A 19,068-nucleotide genomic window follows, 5' to 3' on the forward strand; every position below is an offset into this window, starting at 1 on the left:
TAACTAGGAGTCACCAAGCCAAGCGGAAATGCTGCACAGGGAGGCATGGCTGTTGCCCCATTAAAGTCAAGATGTCTGAGTCAGCACTGCAACAGTGGCATCTTCATCTATGTAGGAGCCAAAAACTGGAGTCCTCTCCTGAGGGCAGTGCCTACAGTAGCCTTTGAAGAACTGAGCACAGCTCACCCCTTCGGAAACGCAGCTGCCATGGGAGAGGGCATGTTATGCAAGACCCAGGCAGTTGCAGCACCTGCCAAGTTTTGTGCTGGAGCTCTCAAGATTAGCCCTGTTTCTTTTCTCATGATTATTTAACAAAATTCAAAACCAGTATTTTGAATAGACTTCAATCCAGGACGACTTGCTCCCCCCCTTCCAGAGTACCACAGTGTGGTGGGTTGACCCTGACTGGACACCAAGTGCCCACCAAAGCTGCTCTATCACTCCCCCCCTCAGCTAGACAGGGGAAAGAAAATACAACAAAAAGCTCATGGGTCAAGATAAGGACAGGGAGAGATCACTCAACCAATTACTGTCACAGGCGAAACAGACTCCACTTGGGGAAAATTAACTTAATTTATTGCCAATCAAACCAGAGTAGGGTAATGAGAAATAAAACCAAATCTTAAAACACCTTTCCTCTACCCCTCCCTTCTTCCTGGGCATGACTTCCCCCCCGGATTCTCTACCTACACCCCTAACAGCAGCACAGGGGGACAGGGAATGGGGATTACGATCAGTTCATCACACATTGTCTCTGCTGGTTCATCCTCCTCAGGGGCAGGACTCCTCATACTCTTCCCCTGCTCCAGCGTGGGGTCCCTCCCACAAACTTCTCCAAAGTGGGTCCTTCCCACGGGCTGCAGTTCTTCACGAACTGCTCCAGCGTGGGTCCCTTCCACAGGCTACAGTCCTTCATGCACAGACTGCTCCAGCGTGGGTCCCCCACGGGGTCACAAGTCCTGCCAGAAAACCTGCTCCAGCGTGGGCTCCTCTCTCCATGGGGCCACAGGTCCTGCCAGGAGCCTGCTCCAGCGCGGGCTTCCCACGGGGTCACAGCCTCCTTCGGGCACCCACCTGCTCCGGCGTGGGGTCCTCCCCAGGCTGCAGGTGGAGATCTTTTCCCCCGTGGACCTCCCTGGGCTGCAGGGGGACAGCCTGCCTCACCAGGGTCTTCCCCACGGGCTGCAGGGGAATCTGTGCTCCAGCACCTGGAGCATCTCCTCCCCTCCTTCTGCACTGACCTGGGGGTCTGCAGGGCTGTTTCTCTTACATGTTCTCACTCCTCTCTCTGGCTGCTGTTTCTGTGTCTGCCGCAACTTTTTTTCCTTCTTAAATCTGTTCTCCCAGAGGCGCTACCACTATTGCTGATGGGCTCGGCCTTGGCCGGCGGTGGGTCTGTCTCAGAGCCGGCTGGTATTGGCTCTGTCGGACACAGGGGAACCTTCTAGCAGCTTCTCACAGAAGCCACCCCTATAATCCCCCCACTACCAAAACCTTGCCACGCAAACCCTATACACACAGTCATTACATTAGAACCACGTTGCCTCCTGCATCTGAACATGTCAATTTTGTATTTTGTGAAATCCACTTGGTTTCAACTGAGGAAGCAGAGGGGGACTTCGCCCCTAACTCCCTTCTCACCTTCCTCTAGCCTAGACACTGGCCTGGTGATTAACATACTGTCATGGGAAGGAAGAGACATTGATATGAATGAGGACACACCTGAATCCAATTTTCTCGCTTGTCCAACTAGTCTAACCACTACGCTAACCACTGGATCATGAGCAACCTGGTTTTGAATAACAGTGTATGTTGCTACTCTGGTTTGTTTTGTTGTTGTTTTTTTTTAAAGGAATTATCCAAGTATTCACATTGCATCAGTCCCTCATGAGGCTTAGATGACACTTCAACTCATTTCTGATTGGCTTAAGTCCCTAGTTACACATACCAAACACTACAATTGCTATGAAGTCTTTCAGATAAATCAGAATATGCCTAACAGTTAAAAGTAGCTCCATGATTATACAGCTGCTGAAGAAGGTTGACTGGATTTTTATTAGTCAGTCTTCAATGAACTACTCTTAGGTCCAGATATAAATACCTATATGTGATATTAAATCTGCATACTCCATATAATGATTTTTAAAACGTATTCATTATGAGAAAAAGCCATATCACCATGGATACACAGCTTGCAGATCAGTGTTGCAAGTTGTGATCAAAACTTATATTCACCACTTCTAATAGTAGTTGAGAGCTTTTGTTTAGGACCTAAATGGACTAGGCAATGTGAACAAAGCAAGCGAGTGAATGTTCTTTTTCCCTTCTTCCATGTAGAAAGTAGTCCAAACATTAAAAAACTGGTAAGTAAAATAAAAATCGTAAAATGTCCTCTGACATTGATAATTAATGTTATTTTAAAATTCCCACTAAACTAAATCCACATAGGAATGAAAACAGATATTGTTTTAAATTAATTTGATTATCATATATCCACACACTAGTCCTGATTACTCAAGCTGGGCCTTTTTTCATATCCAAATTACAAAACACTTCCAACAGCATTCTGTACAGTATTGCTCATTTCCCAATGATATGATTATCATCTGAACATATGGAAAATAGGAGTACTTTGGCTAATAACTATACTTATGTATACAATCTACCCACCTTTCTGTGTAGGTACAATGTGAAAACCCTTTCCATTTATTTAATTTCTCATTGTACAGGGTTTCCCCTCCATTCTTTCAATTAAACTTCCCCCCCCCCCTTTTCAACAGAGTCCTTTGCAGCAGCAGTTTTAATGGCTTACTGTCTCAATTTCAATTTTTAGAAAAGATACTTCCCTTTCTGCCAACCATTCCGTGCTCCTCGCATGCCTTCCTCACAGCTGTTCTGCCGGTCTCCCAGGTGCTTCATCTCCCCCTACTTCTACAGCTTAGCAGCTCAGAACTCCATAGCACTGCTAAAAGAGAAACAAAGCAGCTGACAGAAAATGCATAAGCAAAACAAGCAACCTTGGCATTAGGTGTAAAAAAAAAAAAAAAGGCGATTAAGTAATACAACTTCTACACCTGCATAGCTTCTGTGATCACTGACTCATACTTTAAAAAAAAAAAAACAAAAACCAAAAACAAACCAAAAACCAAACCCAAACCTTGTACACATAGTTTCTGACCTTGTAATAAACTCAGGCTGAAGTAGCTACTTTGAAAGAACCAACAGGCACACATTTAAACCACCTTTTTTTTTTTCCTTCCAAGAACTTAGCTCTTCAGTGCTATTCCTGCCCTCTTACTGTTGTCAGCCAGACTATGCCAGATGACAGTAAATTATATATCAAACACCTTATCCTAATATGCTCTTGCTTTCCTTCTCTGCTTACCCTCCAGAGTTCTTTCATTTTAGACCCATTACAAAAATCTTGCATCCAGCTGTGCCACACTAACACAAACCAAAGTAAACAACCTTTAATGTCCCAAGATTCCTCTTGACCCAGCTAATGACAAAAGTGATGGTGTGAGAGCAGGTATGATCTGGAGTTTATCAGAACACAGTATCTCCACAAGGCTACCCCCAAATGCCTCCAGGTTGAGAGATTTCATGTGATGATAGCAGCCAAAGTAAAGAAGGGTGAGGTGCTTTAATTATGCCACCATTTGGCTGTCAAATAAGGTGTTTTCCAACTCTAAGGCAACCAGTTTAAGAAGCAAATTATGCTGAGATATATTAAAATGGAGAAAAATAATGCAAAAACACAAGAGTGCATAGAAATGAAGTATGGCTACCAAACCATGAATAATACATGGATTTAAATGTGATTAAAAACTCAAAAAATTTAATTTATTTAATCCAGAAGAAAAATTACACGAGTTTAATCAATTATTGAAAATTTTGAAATGGAACTGACATGGGAAATGACCATCTTTTCCAATTAACTGAAAAAACAAGAAATGAAATTATATAATGAAACAAGGTTCTTAAATTTAGAATTTATTAAAACTTCCTTTTGGCACTGTAATTCCGTATAAATTGTAATTACACTGGAGGGGGGAACCTAAATATTAATATTTTATTACTATTAACCTGGGAAAAATAAGGCGATACGATAAAAAAAACCCAACCAAACTTCAAAGCAAAAAAGAAACCACAGATACAATGTTCTTCTACCAATTTGTCAGCTCTCAGGAATGTATCTTTTAAGAGGAAAAGAAGCTTTTTCCAGAAGTAGCAGAGTTTAGTTCTCATGATAACGAAGTAAATGGACTAATGACCTTAACCTAGTATAGGTAATAAAAATCTTGTGCTCTTATTAATTCAGGAGTTTTAAAAAAACTGAGATGGAGCAATACAATAATGGATTAGGGAAAGTTATTTCATTATAACATATTATATAATTTCTTAATTCCACACAACCTATCATCACAAACTGTTCTCATAAAATATTGCATATGGCATTTTATAGCTCTGATGAATCAATATTACTAAATAGGGATAGAATTCTGCAGTCCAAATTTATATTTCTTCAGACAAGCAAGGTGCTAAATATAGGTTCTGTTAATAGTGGCTTACCAAGGAGAAAACTCAGCTTATAGTGAGTATTTTAAAACTCATTTATACTTATAACTGACTGCAAAACAATTATTGATGTCCCTCTTTTTTTTTTTTCCCCCTCCATTCCAGGTCAGGTTTGGTACATCCAATATGGAATGTAGTACTAATAAAATTATGATAGACCTTATAACCAGAACCTGTTGCATCATATGAATTTAAAAGCTCCGGTACTCAATTGTAGCCAAGTTGCTGTAGAAATCATGCCAGCTGGAAACTCACCTACCCAGTCTGGAGCCAAAATGTCTGATTGTCAACTTCCTTAGTTACCTCTTACCTGTTGCATGCACTTCCAGAAGCGCTAGAGACAAACAAGTGCGCCCAGGGTCTGTAACTCTCGAACTCCTGCCATGCAAGTTTCACAATGTCCATTACTCTACTGTTACTTGCAAAGTGGTCTGTCAGAAAGATGCTTCCATTTTATTTACTTTTGGTACTAATTAGAGTAAGTTCGAATTTCAAAATAAGGAAGTCCTCCCTTCAAGAAAAATGAGACAAGTCAGTCAGACAAAAGAATTAGATGACAAGACCTTAGGATGAGATTGGATTTCGTCCAGCGACCAAAGGAATGTTTTGCAAAGTTGTATTGGCTTTGTGTGGCAAGGTTTTGGTAGTAGGGGGCTGTATTTAAGATGGAAAAAAAAAATTACTGGGACAAACAAAAATGGCAGCCAGAGAGAGGAGTGAGAACATGTGAGAGCACCAGCCCTGCAGACCCCCAGGTCAGTGCAGAAGGAGGGGAGGAGATGCTCCAGGTGCTGGAGCACAGATTCCCCTGCAGCCCGTGGGGAAGACCCTGGTGAGGCAGGCTGTACCCCTGCAGCCCAGGGAGGTCCATGGGGGAGCAGATCTCCACCTGCAGCCTGGGGAGGACCCCACGCCGGAGCAGGTGGGTGCCCAAAGGAGGCTGTGACCCCGTGGGAAGCCCGCGCTGGAGCAGGCTCCTGGCAGGACCTGTGGCCCCATGGAGAGAGGAGCCCACAGAGCAGGTTTTCTGGCAGGACTTGTGACCCCGTGGGGGACCCACGCTGGAGCAGTTCGTGAAGAACTGCAGCCCGTGGAAGGGACCCATGCTGGAGAAGTTCGTGGAGGACTGTCTGCCATGGGAGGGACCCCACGCTGGAGCAGGGGACAAGTGAGATGAGTCCTACGCCTGAAGAGGATGAAGCAGTAGAAATAATGTGTGATGAACTGACCGTAAACCCCATTCCCCTGCGCTGCTGGGGTGGGGGTGGGGTGTAGGTAGAGAATCTGGGAGTGAAGTTGTGCCCAGGGAGGGGTGGAGGAAAGGTGTTTTAAGATTTGGTTTTATTTCTCATTACCCTACTCTGGTTGACTGGTAATAAATTGAGTTAATTTTCCCCAAGCTGAGTCCGTTTTGCCCGTGACAGTAATTGGTGAGTGATCTCTCCTGTCCTTATCTCAATCCATGAGCCCTTTGTTATATTTTCTCTCCCCTGTCCAGCTGGGGGGGGGGGGGGGGGGAGTGATAGAACAGCTTTGGTGGGCACCTGGTGTTCAGCCAGAGTCAACCCACCACAGAAGTGCACTTAAAACTTACTAAAAATGTAGACCTATTCAAAAAAAATTAAATTGTGAAAGATATCAAGGAGCTGATTTCCACTGAAAGTAGAGAGCAAGCTTAACTACCTATAGCTTGCACCAATCCACCTGAAATCAAGAATAACATCAGTTGCAAATTTTGTTATGGCAGAAAAGACTAACGATAACATGGCAGAGTAAGGACAAAAAAACCTCTTACAGAGATGGCTACTGAACCACTAGTTCATACTCTCTGCTTGACCTGAGGCTGCTTGCTTTGCCTACATACCTGTTGTTAACGATAGTAATGTGTACAGGCAAACTCACCCTAAATACAGTCCAAACAGCCATTCGCTGTGCCATGTTAGAGATTAGCTACAACAAAACAGACCCCAGTGCCTGTGTGGTTCGACAGAGGACTCAGAAAAATTAATTTCCACAATTTATTGGGGGCTTTGTTTTTCATAACTTCCCTTAAAATCTGCAGCAATAGATTCCCTCTCCCTCCGACGTCAAAACAAAAAACAAACACACAACAACAACAAAAAAACCCAAGCCAATCAAAGCTTGAAAAAACTTCCGTTAAAGAAAGATACAGTAATTCCTCCTCTGCGGGGCACCGGACACCGCTCAGGCAGGCTGCAGCTCCCCGGACAGCGCACCCCGGGGAAGCCGGCCGGGGTGGAGGGGTACCCGGCGGGCAGCCCCTGCCCTGCAAACGGGCTGGGGGGGCGGGAGGGGAGAGCCGGGAAACACCCGCAGGCCCTTACACGCTTCCCGCTCTCGGCTGGATGGAGCTCCAATACCCGGCGACCCGCCCTTACCTTTCCCTCCTCAGCGCCTCACACACACCCCCCCGCCCTGACGCCTGAGGGGCCTGCCCTCACCGCGGCCCAGCCGCCGCCCGCCCGGCCCCGCGGCACTAACGGCAAGGACAGCACGGCTGCTGGGGACACCGGCGAGCGAAGCAGCCCCCCAGGGCACCGGCTGGGCACCGGCTGACCCCCGACAGCCCGGCCCCGCCGCCCTTGACCACCCCGGCCCGGCCCGGCCCGGCCCCGCGTAACCTCCCCGGAACGCTTCCTCCGCCGGCGGCGGCGGCAACGCCGAGACTCGGCTGCGCGCATGCGCGGGAGCACACGGTCCGCCTGAACTTGGGGGGTGTTCCTCATGGAGCGAGGCTCGCCATTGGTCGCCGAAGATCGCCGAGTGCGTTCGTGCTCCTCCGGCGCGACGCCGAAGGCGGGGGAGCGAACGGCTCGGGCGCGGCGCGGCGCATTGTGGGGCGGAAGAGGAGAGTCACCGCTCTGCTAGGGCCGCCATCTTGCCTGCGTCCGGACTCGCTCCCGCTTTCGGGGCCTCCTCCTCCTCGCAGCGCGGAGCCGGCGGGAAGGGAGAGGACGAGGGGCCCGCCCGGGCGGCGCCGATGCGTGCGGAGCCTCCCCGCACCTCCCTCGGGCGCCGCTAGCGGAAGGGGACGGGGGCGGCCGGGCGGTCGCCGGCGCGGCCTCTCCTCTCCTCGCCTCCTCTGCCGGGATGGGCCGGTCTCGCAGCCGGAGCTCGTCCCGCTCCAAGCACACCAAGAGCTCCAAGCACAACAAGAAGAACCGGAGCCGATCGCGGTCCCGCTCCCGGGAGAAGGAGCGGGCGCGGAAACGCTCCAAGTCCCGGGAGAGCAAGCGGAACCGGCGCCGGGAGTCGCGCTCCCGCTCCCGCTCCAACACGGCCCCCTCCTCCCGCCGCGACCGGGAGCGAGAGCGCGACCGCGCCTCCTCCCCGCCCGACCGCATCGACATCTTCGGCCGCACGGTGAGCAAGCGCAGCAGCCTGGACGAGAAGCAGAAGCGGGAGGAGGAGGAGAAAAAAGCCGAGTTCGAGCGGCAGCGGAAAATGTGAGCCCGGGGGCGGCCGCGGATGGGGGGGTGAGGGGAAGGGGGGGTGAGGGGAAGGGGGAAGGGGGGGGGTGCCCCGGCGGCCGTGCTCTCCGCGCCGTCCTCCGCCAGCCCCGGGGCCGCCTGCGGCCGAGGCGACGGCCTTCAGGCCCTCGCCGAGGCCCGACTTCTGCCCGCCGTCCCGCCTCCGCTTCCTCAAGGCCCGGTTGCGGGAGAAGCCGCCGGCGCGGGGTGCCAGCCCGCTCCCGCCGTGCGGGGAAACCGCGCTCCGCGGCAGAGGCCTCCGCGCCCCGCGGGCTTTGTGCTCCGGCCCCGGCCCCGGCCCCTCCCCTTGGCTGCGTGGAGCCCGTTCTGCGTCGAGCGGAGGCGGCCGGAGCTCCTCGGCCTGGGGTTCGGGGGAGTGCTGGGCGACGGTCGTCTTAACAGCTAGGGTTGTCTTGTTTCTTTCTTCCGTTTTGTTTCCTTGCCGAACGGGACGGTGAGATCCGGTGACTTGTTTCATCTGAAACCTTTTTCCAGTTTTCCTTGGGGGGAATGTGGCTATTTATAAAGTCTACAAAGATAGATGAATTCTATTTTAATGAGCATTGGGTGCGCGTTAAGACGTTTAGCAATACTGTCGAGTTATGAAGGAGGCCTTTAGGCAGTAGAGATAACGATGGTTTTAACAGTTGTGATAAAGTGATTCTTGTTCTTTGACTGTTACCGTTGCTCGTTGGAGCACTGAATCCACAAATAGCACTACAGCCAAGTAGTTCTGTTAATTCTCAGGTGGAGCTTTGAGTTTTATTTCAGCGATCTTATTCTAATGAAACATTGATTCCAGTTCAGAAGGCTTGGTCGCCCCGAGTTGTTGCTTTCACTTTTGTTTGTCCATAATCTCCTTTGCTAACTTCGGAATGTGACAGCGATGCCATCAAAAACTTGGCTAGTAATACAAACTCACGTGAAAATGTTCAAGGCTTTTTGAGTTGCTGATCCTAATTTTGTGGTTTATAATTTTAATCAGTACCTAAATTAATAAAAAAATACTCCATGCATATGTGCAATGAAAAATTGGAATGTGCTTAACAAGTTCAGAATACAGTGAATAGTTTATCTTAGTCTTCTGGACTCGTGTGAGTTCATATGCAAGTACGTTTTCTATATGAGTTACCTTTGAAATTTTAAAATACTCCAGAAGTCTGTATAGGAGGAATATGAAATTTGAGCTATATTGGCAACAGAATAGTAAACTTTTGAGGGCGAAACAATATTGGAAAAGATTGGGTATAGAATTTTGATGCTTCTAGAATACGCTTTAAATTTCAAAAAGCTGAAGTAACAAAACTCAATAGAGTAGAAAACTATGGTATTTAAGTCGTCTGTAAATCATGTCACAGATGTTAGTATATACTCATGTTAAGGAAGGAAGTACTTTCTTGCTGATTGAATTAACTAGTGGACAGTTCATATATTGAAAATGACCTTCTTCTCATGTCTGTTCAAATCTTAATACATAGCCTAACTTCTGCTTTTTCCTATAATGCTAGTCTCCTGTAAAGGCCTTGCAAGTACAACGTTTTTTTTCCCTCAGAAATCTGCTGAAATGTAAGCAGTTTCTTTTCTGCAGATTATACAAAATTAGTCTTTTAAGAAGTAAGTGGAGCATATGAAAAAAACTTTGACTTATCTGTTGCTCTGAAGTCATGGCTCAGTAGGTCAGGATGATAAACTTACACCTGTTTATAAAATACTGTAAGTTCATGCAATGTTAAAAAATAATTAATGGTTGTATAAACTACACAATAAATCCTTGATATTTATATCTGTGTTTATAATTTGATGTTCTTGATAAACTCAAAGCCATTATATATACTATTATGTATTTGTAATAATGTCATAGCCTATAAATGTGAAAAGATACATTTGCTTGGTTTAATGAAATTTGAATGGAATTTGTTGGGGTGAGAAGAATGAAATGTGTGTGAGCACAGTGCTTAATTTGAGTACTCAGTTGCTGAGCATATTTGAAAACTTATTTCAGACCTGAGTGTCAGGGTTTTTTTGGTAACTATGTACTATCTTTATTCAATTAGCTAACTTTTATTCTAGATTTCCCTGATGTTAAATGTAAAGCTAAAATAGTTGAATAAAATGTAAAGCTAAAATAGTTGAATAAAACACGTGAATATGAGCTTTCTGAAAAATTATTTCTGTAGAACAGCCTCTTATGTATGCTAAGCTGTATCAGTACAGGACGGTGAGAGTACTTGCAGTTGAATAAATACTCATAAGAGGGAAGAAAAGCCTTTAAAAATAAAAGGGTATTTGGCATATAAAGGATGTTTAAAAATCTGTCCAAAAAGGATTGTAGGTAGTGGCTTGGCAGCGACAAGCTAACAGAATGGGGTTGATGCATTTTTCTGGATGGTGGTGGTGTGGTCTAGTTTTTTTTGTTTTTCTGAAAAGACCACCTCAGGATCTTTTGTGTCGCTTTAGGAAAAGTGAATGCTGGCCTAATGCACCACAGGATAAGTTTGCTATCTCTTGAGGAACGTAAGAATAAAGTTTGTCTTCTGGGGCTGAATGTTTAAGTTGAGGGTTCCAGAACTTCTTACTGAAGGAGATAGACTATCTGTTTGGTTCAGTACACTTTTGAAAAGAAGGTACATGAACAGGGGAAACTGGGAGCCTTTCACCTCAGTATTTCACTTGTTTGTCTAGGTCAGTAATCCTTACTTCATTATCTCCTATTGCATGTTTGCAAATAGTACCCTGGGAAATCTAAAAGTTAGTAAATCCTGTGACTTTTTTTTTTTTAAATGAGGCTTTTTTATGTCTCTCAATATAAATAAGATAAGAAAATGCAAACATTATGAAAATGACAGGATATTAGGGTATTATAACAGTAGTTGCTATTCTAAATCATGGATTTCTGTTGCTGACAGGCCAGAAGATATGTTTATAAAATTGTTCTGTTCTTCACAGAATACTTAAAATGAAAGTTCAGTTGCAAGGTTAAAAAGAACAACCTTCTCCCCAAAGCCCATAATGATTCTAAATAAACAGTGCTATATGAACCATAGCTATACAGTATTCACTTTTATTGGTCTTTAGATGTCTAATTGCCATATTGTACTAGTAATTAAGACCTGGAAGATTTTTTTTCCTTCATTTGGTAATAAACCTGCAAATTGACCTAATCTTCTTGTATCCTTTTTAATGAAAACTTAAAACAGTGATCAGGCTAAGTGGTAATGCTGCTGCTAAACAAAAATAAAGACAAGAAGACATTTGAAAATGCTCCCAAAATTCGGAACATGGAAAACTGTAAAGTTTGCAAGGATTTAGTTGGCACTTGGTATTGGTATATTTTTTTTTTTGGATGATTACGGTAGAAACAAGAGTGCTGCAATAAAGAAGTTAAGGAGAGCTGAGGTATATGAAATTTGATAAGGTAAATGATTGGATAACTATATTACAGATACAACACCTGGAATTCTTGTTAAAATATTCAAATCACAAATTTTATTGCTTCTGTCTTTTATTTTAGTTATTAGAGATAAGTTTGATGCATCTGAGGTGGTGGCTTTAAGACAAGGTTTTGCAAAACATTATTGGTACATGTGGCTTAAAATTTAGACTATGTAAATTCCTGAAGGGTGAAGGATGGCCAAAGTTGACTGGGGTCTTCCCCCCCCCCCCCCCCCCCCAAATGATCAAGAAGTATGATAAGCAGTATTCTTAATTGTCATCTCTTGAGATATGGAGAGATGCTAAATATGGTACAGTTTGAATGGGTTCCTTGTGGCAGGAACACTGATTGCCTGAATATTCACTTTCTTTAAATGTAGGGCAAAACATTGTTTAAGTATACGATCTGTGTGTATGAGGTATAAAATCACTGTTTAAAAGTGATTCAGTAGCGTGGCTGATGCTGTGTATTTGAAAGAGTTTGTTTCAGTGCAACCATTCCTTATTGATTAAAAAGGTAATCCTTGTGTTTGCATTTCATAGTCGTCAACAAGAAATTGAAGAGAAACTCATAGAGGAAGAAACTGCTCGAAGAGTGGAAGAGCTTGTGGCTAAACGTGTAGAAGAAGAGTTGGAGAAAAGGAAGGATGAGATTGAGCGAGAGGTTCTCCGCAGGGTGGAGGAGGCTAAGCGCATCATGGAAAAACAGTTGCTCGAAGAACTCGAGCGACAGCGACAAGCTGAACTTGCAGCACAAAAAGCCAGAGAGGTAACGCTCGGTCGTTTGGAAAGTAGAGACAGTCCATGGCAAAACTTTCAGTGTCGGTTTGTGCCTCCTGTTCGGTTCAGAAAGAGATGGAATACAGCAAATCTAATTCCCTTCTCGTATAAACTTGCATTGCTGCGAAACTTAATTTCTAGCCTATTCAGAGGAGCTCACTGATACTTAAACAGTTATTCTCCTAAAACCTGAACAAGGATACTTGATTTTTAATGGAACTGACCTACATATTTCAGAATTGTTTGAAACTTTTGCCATGGCTGCAGGATTTATCAGCGGTCCTTTCATTTTTGGGGAAGGGTATTGAAAATCTGTAATTATGTATCCTTCATTTGTTTCATTTTGTTTACATAGACTGTAAGAGGCTTTTGCCTTCAGTCAGGCAAAAAGCAGGGTCCAGCAGTGAGCTGCAGTACCTGTCTTTAACAAATAGGTTTCTTACTCTTCATTTAAAATGAACATTTTCCTTGAGCATACATTGGACTAATTCTGGGACTTCGAGCATAAGCCCATCCACGTCTTCACGAAGGATCTATGTCCAAATCATTATATCCATTTTTAATAACTACTAACAACTTTTTTTTTCCCTAGAAGTTATAAAAGAGCAGGTTGCCCTTGTCTGAAGTCAAGCTGAACATGTGACTTGGGTTTTTGTGGGTTTTTTTCCGTTTTGGTTTTTTTTTTTTTTTTTAATCAGCAGCTGGAGCAGAAGCTGAAAATGTCTTTCTGTGAGACAGTAATTTGCTACTAAAGGCTTTGACGCCTGCCTGCACCAATCATTCCAGGATCCAGAAAATTCAAGACAAACTTTAAACTGTAAAGGAAGTTTGTGCTAAACAGTCATAAGTCTCAAATGTCTTTTTCACTCTGTACTTCCTGCACAATTTATTTTAAATTAATGTTTTGATTGGCTTACAAAAGGAAAGACAGTAGCAATGAAGCTTTCCCCTTCATACTAGAAGTGACTTGTCTGTCACATAGTATCTTTAAATTAATAAAAAAAAAACCCAAACAAAAAAAACACGGGAACACTGAGTTACAACAAATATTAAGAATATACATTACACTTGTCTTGCAAATTCAGACTTTACTATGAAAGAATTTAAGTTGAATTTAGACGTCTGTAGTCAGCAAATGCTTCATGTATAGAGGTTTTCATTTGTTCAGATGGATGACTTTTTTTTTTTTTTTAAACTATTTTTGCTATTGTCAGTGTGATGTGGAGAAGTCCCATCAGTTCTTTATAACGCAGAATAAACTTCATGCCTGGAGTGAACTGTGCTAGCTAGTAGCTGGTTACTAGTCATAGTAAGAAGTTTTCTCTTCATATGCTTGCTTTGTTCGTATTAACTTTTTTTTCTTACACAGACACAAACCTCTGGCTAACTTTAAATCTTCCAAATACTAAAATAATTCGGATATATATATTACGTGAACTGAAACACCTCAAAAGCTTTCACGCAGTCTTCATATTTATGACTTGCATAACAGAGTTCCATAAAATTCACCAAGAAAACAACAATTACAAGGCTTTATTTCCTGATCTTGCCTTCCCTGGACTCCTGAATTCCAAGTTCAGACTGCAAATGACAGTTTCAGCTGTCTTAAAATTGTCAAAATATTGAATGTTAAGTCCATTCTCCCCATGAAAGAAGCCCATAGCTCCATGAAGTATGGATTACCATTTGTATTTTTCACTAACAGTAAATGTATTTTTCTTATTAATTGTTTGCCTTAGGAATGATTTACATATTTTTGTTCCTTCTTATCATAAACATCTGCATTCCTCAGCTCAGCCTTCCTTGTATGTTGTTTCTTTATAAATGGTTGAGCTGCTGATGCAGGTATTGCCAAGCTAACAGTACAAATCATTTTAAAGAGGAAGCTGGCGCGTATGGCAGCCGAGGAGCACACTCTGCAGGACACTGGACAAGACAGTAAATATTCAACTTTTAATGCTGATTAAAGGAGTATAGGTAAAGAATACGTAGGTATACTTAATTGGTGAGACAAACTATTCACTTTATTTATATTTTCTATTTTACTTTTTAATTTGGTAAATACTATCCAGTTTTTGTAGTTGTCCTTGTTGATTTGTGTGATATTAAAATTCTAGTAATAAATTGTCAGGATTCTATGATTAGGGAGGGTTTAGTTGGTTGCTGTTTGGACTGGGCGGGGTGATTTAAATTGAGTACTAGAAACCAGTTTTAGTGGCTGCACAATTTACCGTTGTGAGACAAAATAGGTGGCTGTAAAGCTGCCACTTTAAGTCAGTTCACAGAAGAATTCTGAGAAAGATTAGTGCACATGCAGAAATGAGTATTCTACTTTACTAACATCTTGCCCTGTCCTCCCCTTTAGGAAGAAGAGCGTGCAAAGCGTGAGGAACTAGAGCGAATACTAGAAGAGAATAACCGAAAAATTGCAGAAGCACAAGCTAAACTGGTATGTGAAGATGTAGTTAACCGTTCTGTAGGGGAATACAGGTCCCTCTGCCTGATTTGCAACACAATTAAACAAATTGACCCTTTCTAGATTTGAACTCGGGGCTGTTGCCGGTTACCTCAGTACTGTTGCTCTCCTTCCCTTCAGCATGAGAGACCAGATCCTTAGCAATAAGACTAGTCTGAAAAAATAGTTCAGGAGCAGTTAATTTAGAGGAAGGTAGTTGCATTCAGAATTTAGAAAGTACATTCTTAACTGTATGTCACAGGGAAGGTTGAAGAAAGTTTGCAAACTCGTTCAGCTTCTAGAGCAAAGTGACTAATTCTGTTTTGTTGAGCAGGACAAGTACAAACTGGATTTGAGACTAGTACAATGGTGATGTACAAGTGCTGAAAGGGGCTTTCAGCATAAGCTTAAGGTGTCTAACTTATGAAAGTCTAGCTTGCGTTGGTACTCCAATCCTATTTAAGCAGGTGCCTGTCTCATGAGAACATTCAATATGATTTAGCCGATTCTAATCAATTAATGATAAGCCAAACAAAGCTGCTTCTAAATCCTGATTGAACTCTTATCAGCTTCAGTTACCCAAGTAATTACACCGTTTTCAGGTAAAGATGATGCTTCTTAAAACTGTTTGCTTGAACGACATCTGCTTTAGATCTCTTTCTGTTTTACCCTTTTCTCAACTTCGTATGGTAGAAATGGAACAAATAGAAAATGTAAAGTATTAACTGATGTAGTGAACAAAATAAGCAGCTTTAGAAGACCACTGGAAGAGCTGTAAGAACCATAAGTCAGTGTAAGAATTGACTTGTTATAAATCAAGTAAAGATGGTTTTGAATTAGGAGGGGGTTTTAGGTGGGTTTTGGAGTGGGGAGACCTCTGTTTGAAGGTCTGTTACTTCATTATATTGTGCCTTCATCTGACACATGACAGGTGTCAGGGGAATTTCTCTCTCTACACTGACTTCCTTAATTAAAATGTAATGTGTTGTTTGCAAGGCAATGCTGAAAAACATTGCATGTGAGCACTCAAGATCTTGATACATTAGCTGTAGGAAGTTTTCAGTGTTTCTTCTAAACTCAATTCAAATAACCATTTTCTAAATAGCTTCCCTGAAACCAGCTATGGCATCTAGCTCAGGTAGGACTGCTTACATACCTGTGCAGGATTGGACGTGTTTGGAAGTTAATATGGACTTGTAAATTGCTTTTATGACTACAAAATATGCTGGCCTAAATTCTACCATTTTCATATATAGGCTGAAGAACAATTGAAAATTGTTGAAGAACAAAGAAAGATTCATGAGGAGAGGATGAAACTAGAACAAGAGAGACAACGTCAGCAAAAGGAAGAGCAAAAAATTATCCTGGGCAAAGGAAAGTCTAGGCCAAAACTGTCCTTCTCACTAAAAAGCCAGGATTAAATTGCAACTCTGAACTCTTAAAAGAAAAAAAAAGAAACAAAAAAAAACAACAAAAAAGGAAAACAAAAAGAAACTTTGTATGGTAGCTTCATGTTGAAGTGTTTTTTGGTTTTTTTTTTTTCTCTCAAAAATTTTTTTTTTTTTTGTCTTTTTTGAAAGTCTGGAAAGTTAGCTTGTTCTAATAGGGGCTGTGCTCTGCAATTCTTAATTTTTTTTAAACTTCCATTAAGTTAAACCCTTATCAGATCATTGTTGCCTTTTAGAGGGTAATCTGTTCTCATCAATTTTGTTTCCGTATTAGTGGTCTGAAGCAGATCAGGTCACTTTATGAATCGTGGATGATCTGATAAGGTTTTACTGACCTACGCATCAGAGTTTGACTCTGATAATTGACAGAAATTTATACTGGGTATTGCTGACTTTTAATTATTTTTTTTTAAAGTCAGTAAATACATGAGTAAATTGCCATAGTATTACTGGACCTCTGTGGTTTATTGTTAAATCAGTGTCCTATGATACTGTCCCATTGTTGCGCTTGATGTTCCTGATACAGGTAAGGAAATAGTTTGTCACTTCTGCTATGAATACATAGAGAGAGTTCAGTATTGTCTCTGTTAGATTTGTTTTTATTACATTGACAGCATTCAACCAGCGTTCCCCATTGTGTAAATAAACCAATTTGCTGAATAAAGTGAAAGTCTTAAATTCATATGTTTAAGTAAATTTTTTTTAGTACACTTCTATAAACGGCTATAAGAGTGACAGTTCACATTATTAAATTCAAAACTATAGTGGTATTTTTAAAATTTTGCTTTAAACTATTGTGGCTTCTCCTACTTATAATGCAAAATTACACATAGTAAAAATTCCCTGCAGTTGTGAATGTTTTTGATGGCTGCTGCTGTTTTCATGGATGTTGGTTTTTATTCTGACAGAGACTTACTTCAGCTGTAGTATCATGTTCAAGCAGCTGTTTGGCTTACTGCACCCAGACCAATATTTCCATATCTAATCCCCTTCAGTTCACCTCATAATATAGTATATTGTATAAATTAAGGTCGTTACCACATAATGAATCTGATGGATCCTAAAGGATTTAAAAATGGAACTTTTTTCCCAAAGGACTGGACCGGCTAGCATACTCGAAGTGAAAAACAGAAAGTGAAATTCTGTCTAAATGTATTGTTTTAGCCAGAAAGCAACTGTTATTCATATACAGATCTTGAATGTTATCCATTTATATATACAGGTTTTATTTTGAAAAATGAAACTACAGATTGAAAACTATATATAAAAGTCCCCTTTTGTATATAATTCTTCTAACAAAACCTGGATTACTATAGCTTGTCCAGTTCTAAAACTTTCTTTTTCCTGTCAGTGTGCAACATCTCTAGTAACCATAAAATGAAAGTTACCGGTAGTTGCCTGAGCATTTGAATGTCACTGGACAAAGGTGGAAATAATTCCGGGTATTCCCAAAGGATCTGTTTCTGTAGATTTGGCAAATTAAATGTGGGAGCAAGTTAAGCGTGCCACTGAAAGCAGTGTTCAACATGCTTTGTATGAAACCTGGGCTTGGGGGCCGACCGATATGTATTGCTTTGTCCAGTATGTCAAGAAAAATGTGAAGACAGTAAAATACCTACACTATTACTGTACTTAAATTTGTCTATATATTGTATTACAAAAGAAGGTTGAAGGTTGCTTAACGCATAAAAGCAAAAACTGAAGCCAAGTAAATCATGTACATGACCTGTTGGCAGGAGCAGGCTGTATTTAAAGCTCAACTGATACCTGTATTTCTAAAACAGAAAACATCCCCTGTTCCCTTATGAGAAACAAGCTATTAAAAGTCAATACTCAAAACAGACCTATGCATTTTTGTTTCCTCTCCTCTTCAAAAAGCAAGAAGCTAAGTTCTCATACACGCAGCTGTGGTACCTAGCATTTTGTTCTACCTCACTAATTTGCTGCTAAATGATAACATTTGTTCTTTATGCTTAACATTGTGTAGGCTTAGACTCCAAGAGGTTATTTTCAGTCGCACCTTTAGGACTACTGTGTGGACAAAATCACAATTAGATGGCCCTCTCTGCCGTTCCACACCTCCCTACCTGTGTGTCCTTCCCTGCTGCCCTCATCAAAGGAAAAGCAGCTAATATTTATTTTTCTGTTGGGCAGATGTTCAGTTGGTGGAAACCACTGCCTCTTTACTGTCCTAAAGCATGCTGCGTTTGTTCCATAGCTTTTTGTAGAGCCGGTGCGGGTCGATGTCACATTTGCATTATTCTGGGCTTTGCTTTCTTTTTAAAATTACTGTAGGACTTCAGGGATACTATTGGTTTCTAGGAAAACAGAGGTGCGTGTGGTTTGGGAGGGGTGTAAATTGACATTTGGTGGTAAGAACTTGAGATGTTCTTGTATTCCCTTAGAACTTGATACCCGTCTAACGCAAAGCAGGTTAAAACATAGGCTGATGTTTAGGTAGTGATTAAACTGAATATGAGCTTGGGGGGGGGGGGGGGCGGGTGTCCTACATGAGGATATTGACTTACCTAAAAAATTTGCTATTAGAAAATGTATTGGCTGTTTTAATTTTTCTTTCAGTACGTAGTTTGAAGTTTCAACTTCAAATTTTGGTTAGACAATTTTTGGATTGTTTTGGGGTTTTGTGTTGTGTGTTGGGGTTTTTTTTCTTCCCCCTTCCCTCCCCAAGGAGGCAGGTAGGCATTTTTTTGTTGCCACCTACCTCGAGCAGTATTCATTTCCCTTACGTCATGACAGAAGAGATCTTCGTTTTCCCAACTCCTGTTCATAAATGCCCTGGAGACTTACTTTAATACTGAACAATGCATCTCTCCGGCAGAGGCAGGAGCGAGTGGAAGGCCTTAACGGCAGTATCCTAGCAGTG

General features: G+C 42.2%; 1 protein-coding gene across 2 annotated transcripts; it reads left to right on the top strand.

Moving 5' to 3' along the window:
* The first annotated feature begins 7,420 nt into the window (after positions 1-7,420).
* On the top strand, positions 7,421-16,862 carry ARGLU1 (arginine and glutamate rich 1). 2 transcript variants are annotated; one of them, XR_012652896.1, is made up of 4 exons: positions 7,421-8,045; positions 12,045-12,270; positions 14,162-14,730; positions 15,993-16,160. XR_012652896.1 is itself a non-coding variant. In XM_075045864.1 (4 exons), exons 1-4 carry the CDS (start codon positions 7,690-7,692, stop codon positions 16,155-16,157), a joined length of 831 nt encoding a protein of 276 aa, XP_074901965.1. In that variant the 5' UTR covers positions 7,423-7,689; the 3' UTR covers positions 16,158-16,862. The 2 variants fall into 2 exon arrangements, 1 of the variants encoding a protein (XP_074901965.1); XM_075045864.1 differs by having other exon boundaries at positions 7,423-8,045; positions 14,647-14,730; positions 15,993-16,862.
* The last annotated feature ends 2,206 nt before the right edge of the window (positions 16,863-19,068 follow it).

The sequence above is a fragment of the Buteo buteo genome, chromosome 14, assembly GCF_964188355.1.
Source record: "Buteo buteo chromosome 14, bButBut1.hap1.1, whole genome shotgun sequence".
Lineage (NCBI taxonomy): Eukaryota > Metazoa > Chordata > Aves > Accipitriformes > Accipitridae > Buteo > Buteo buteo.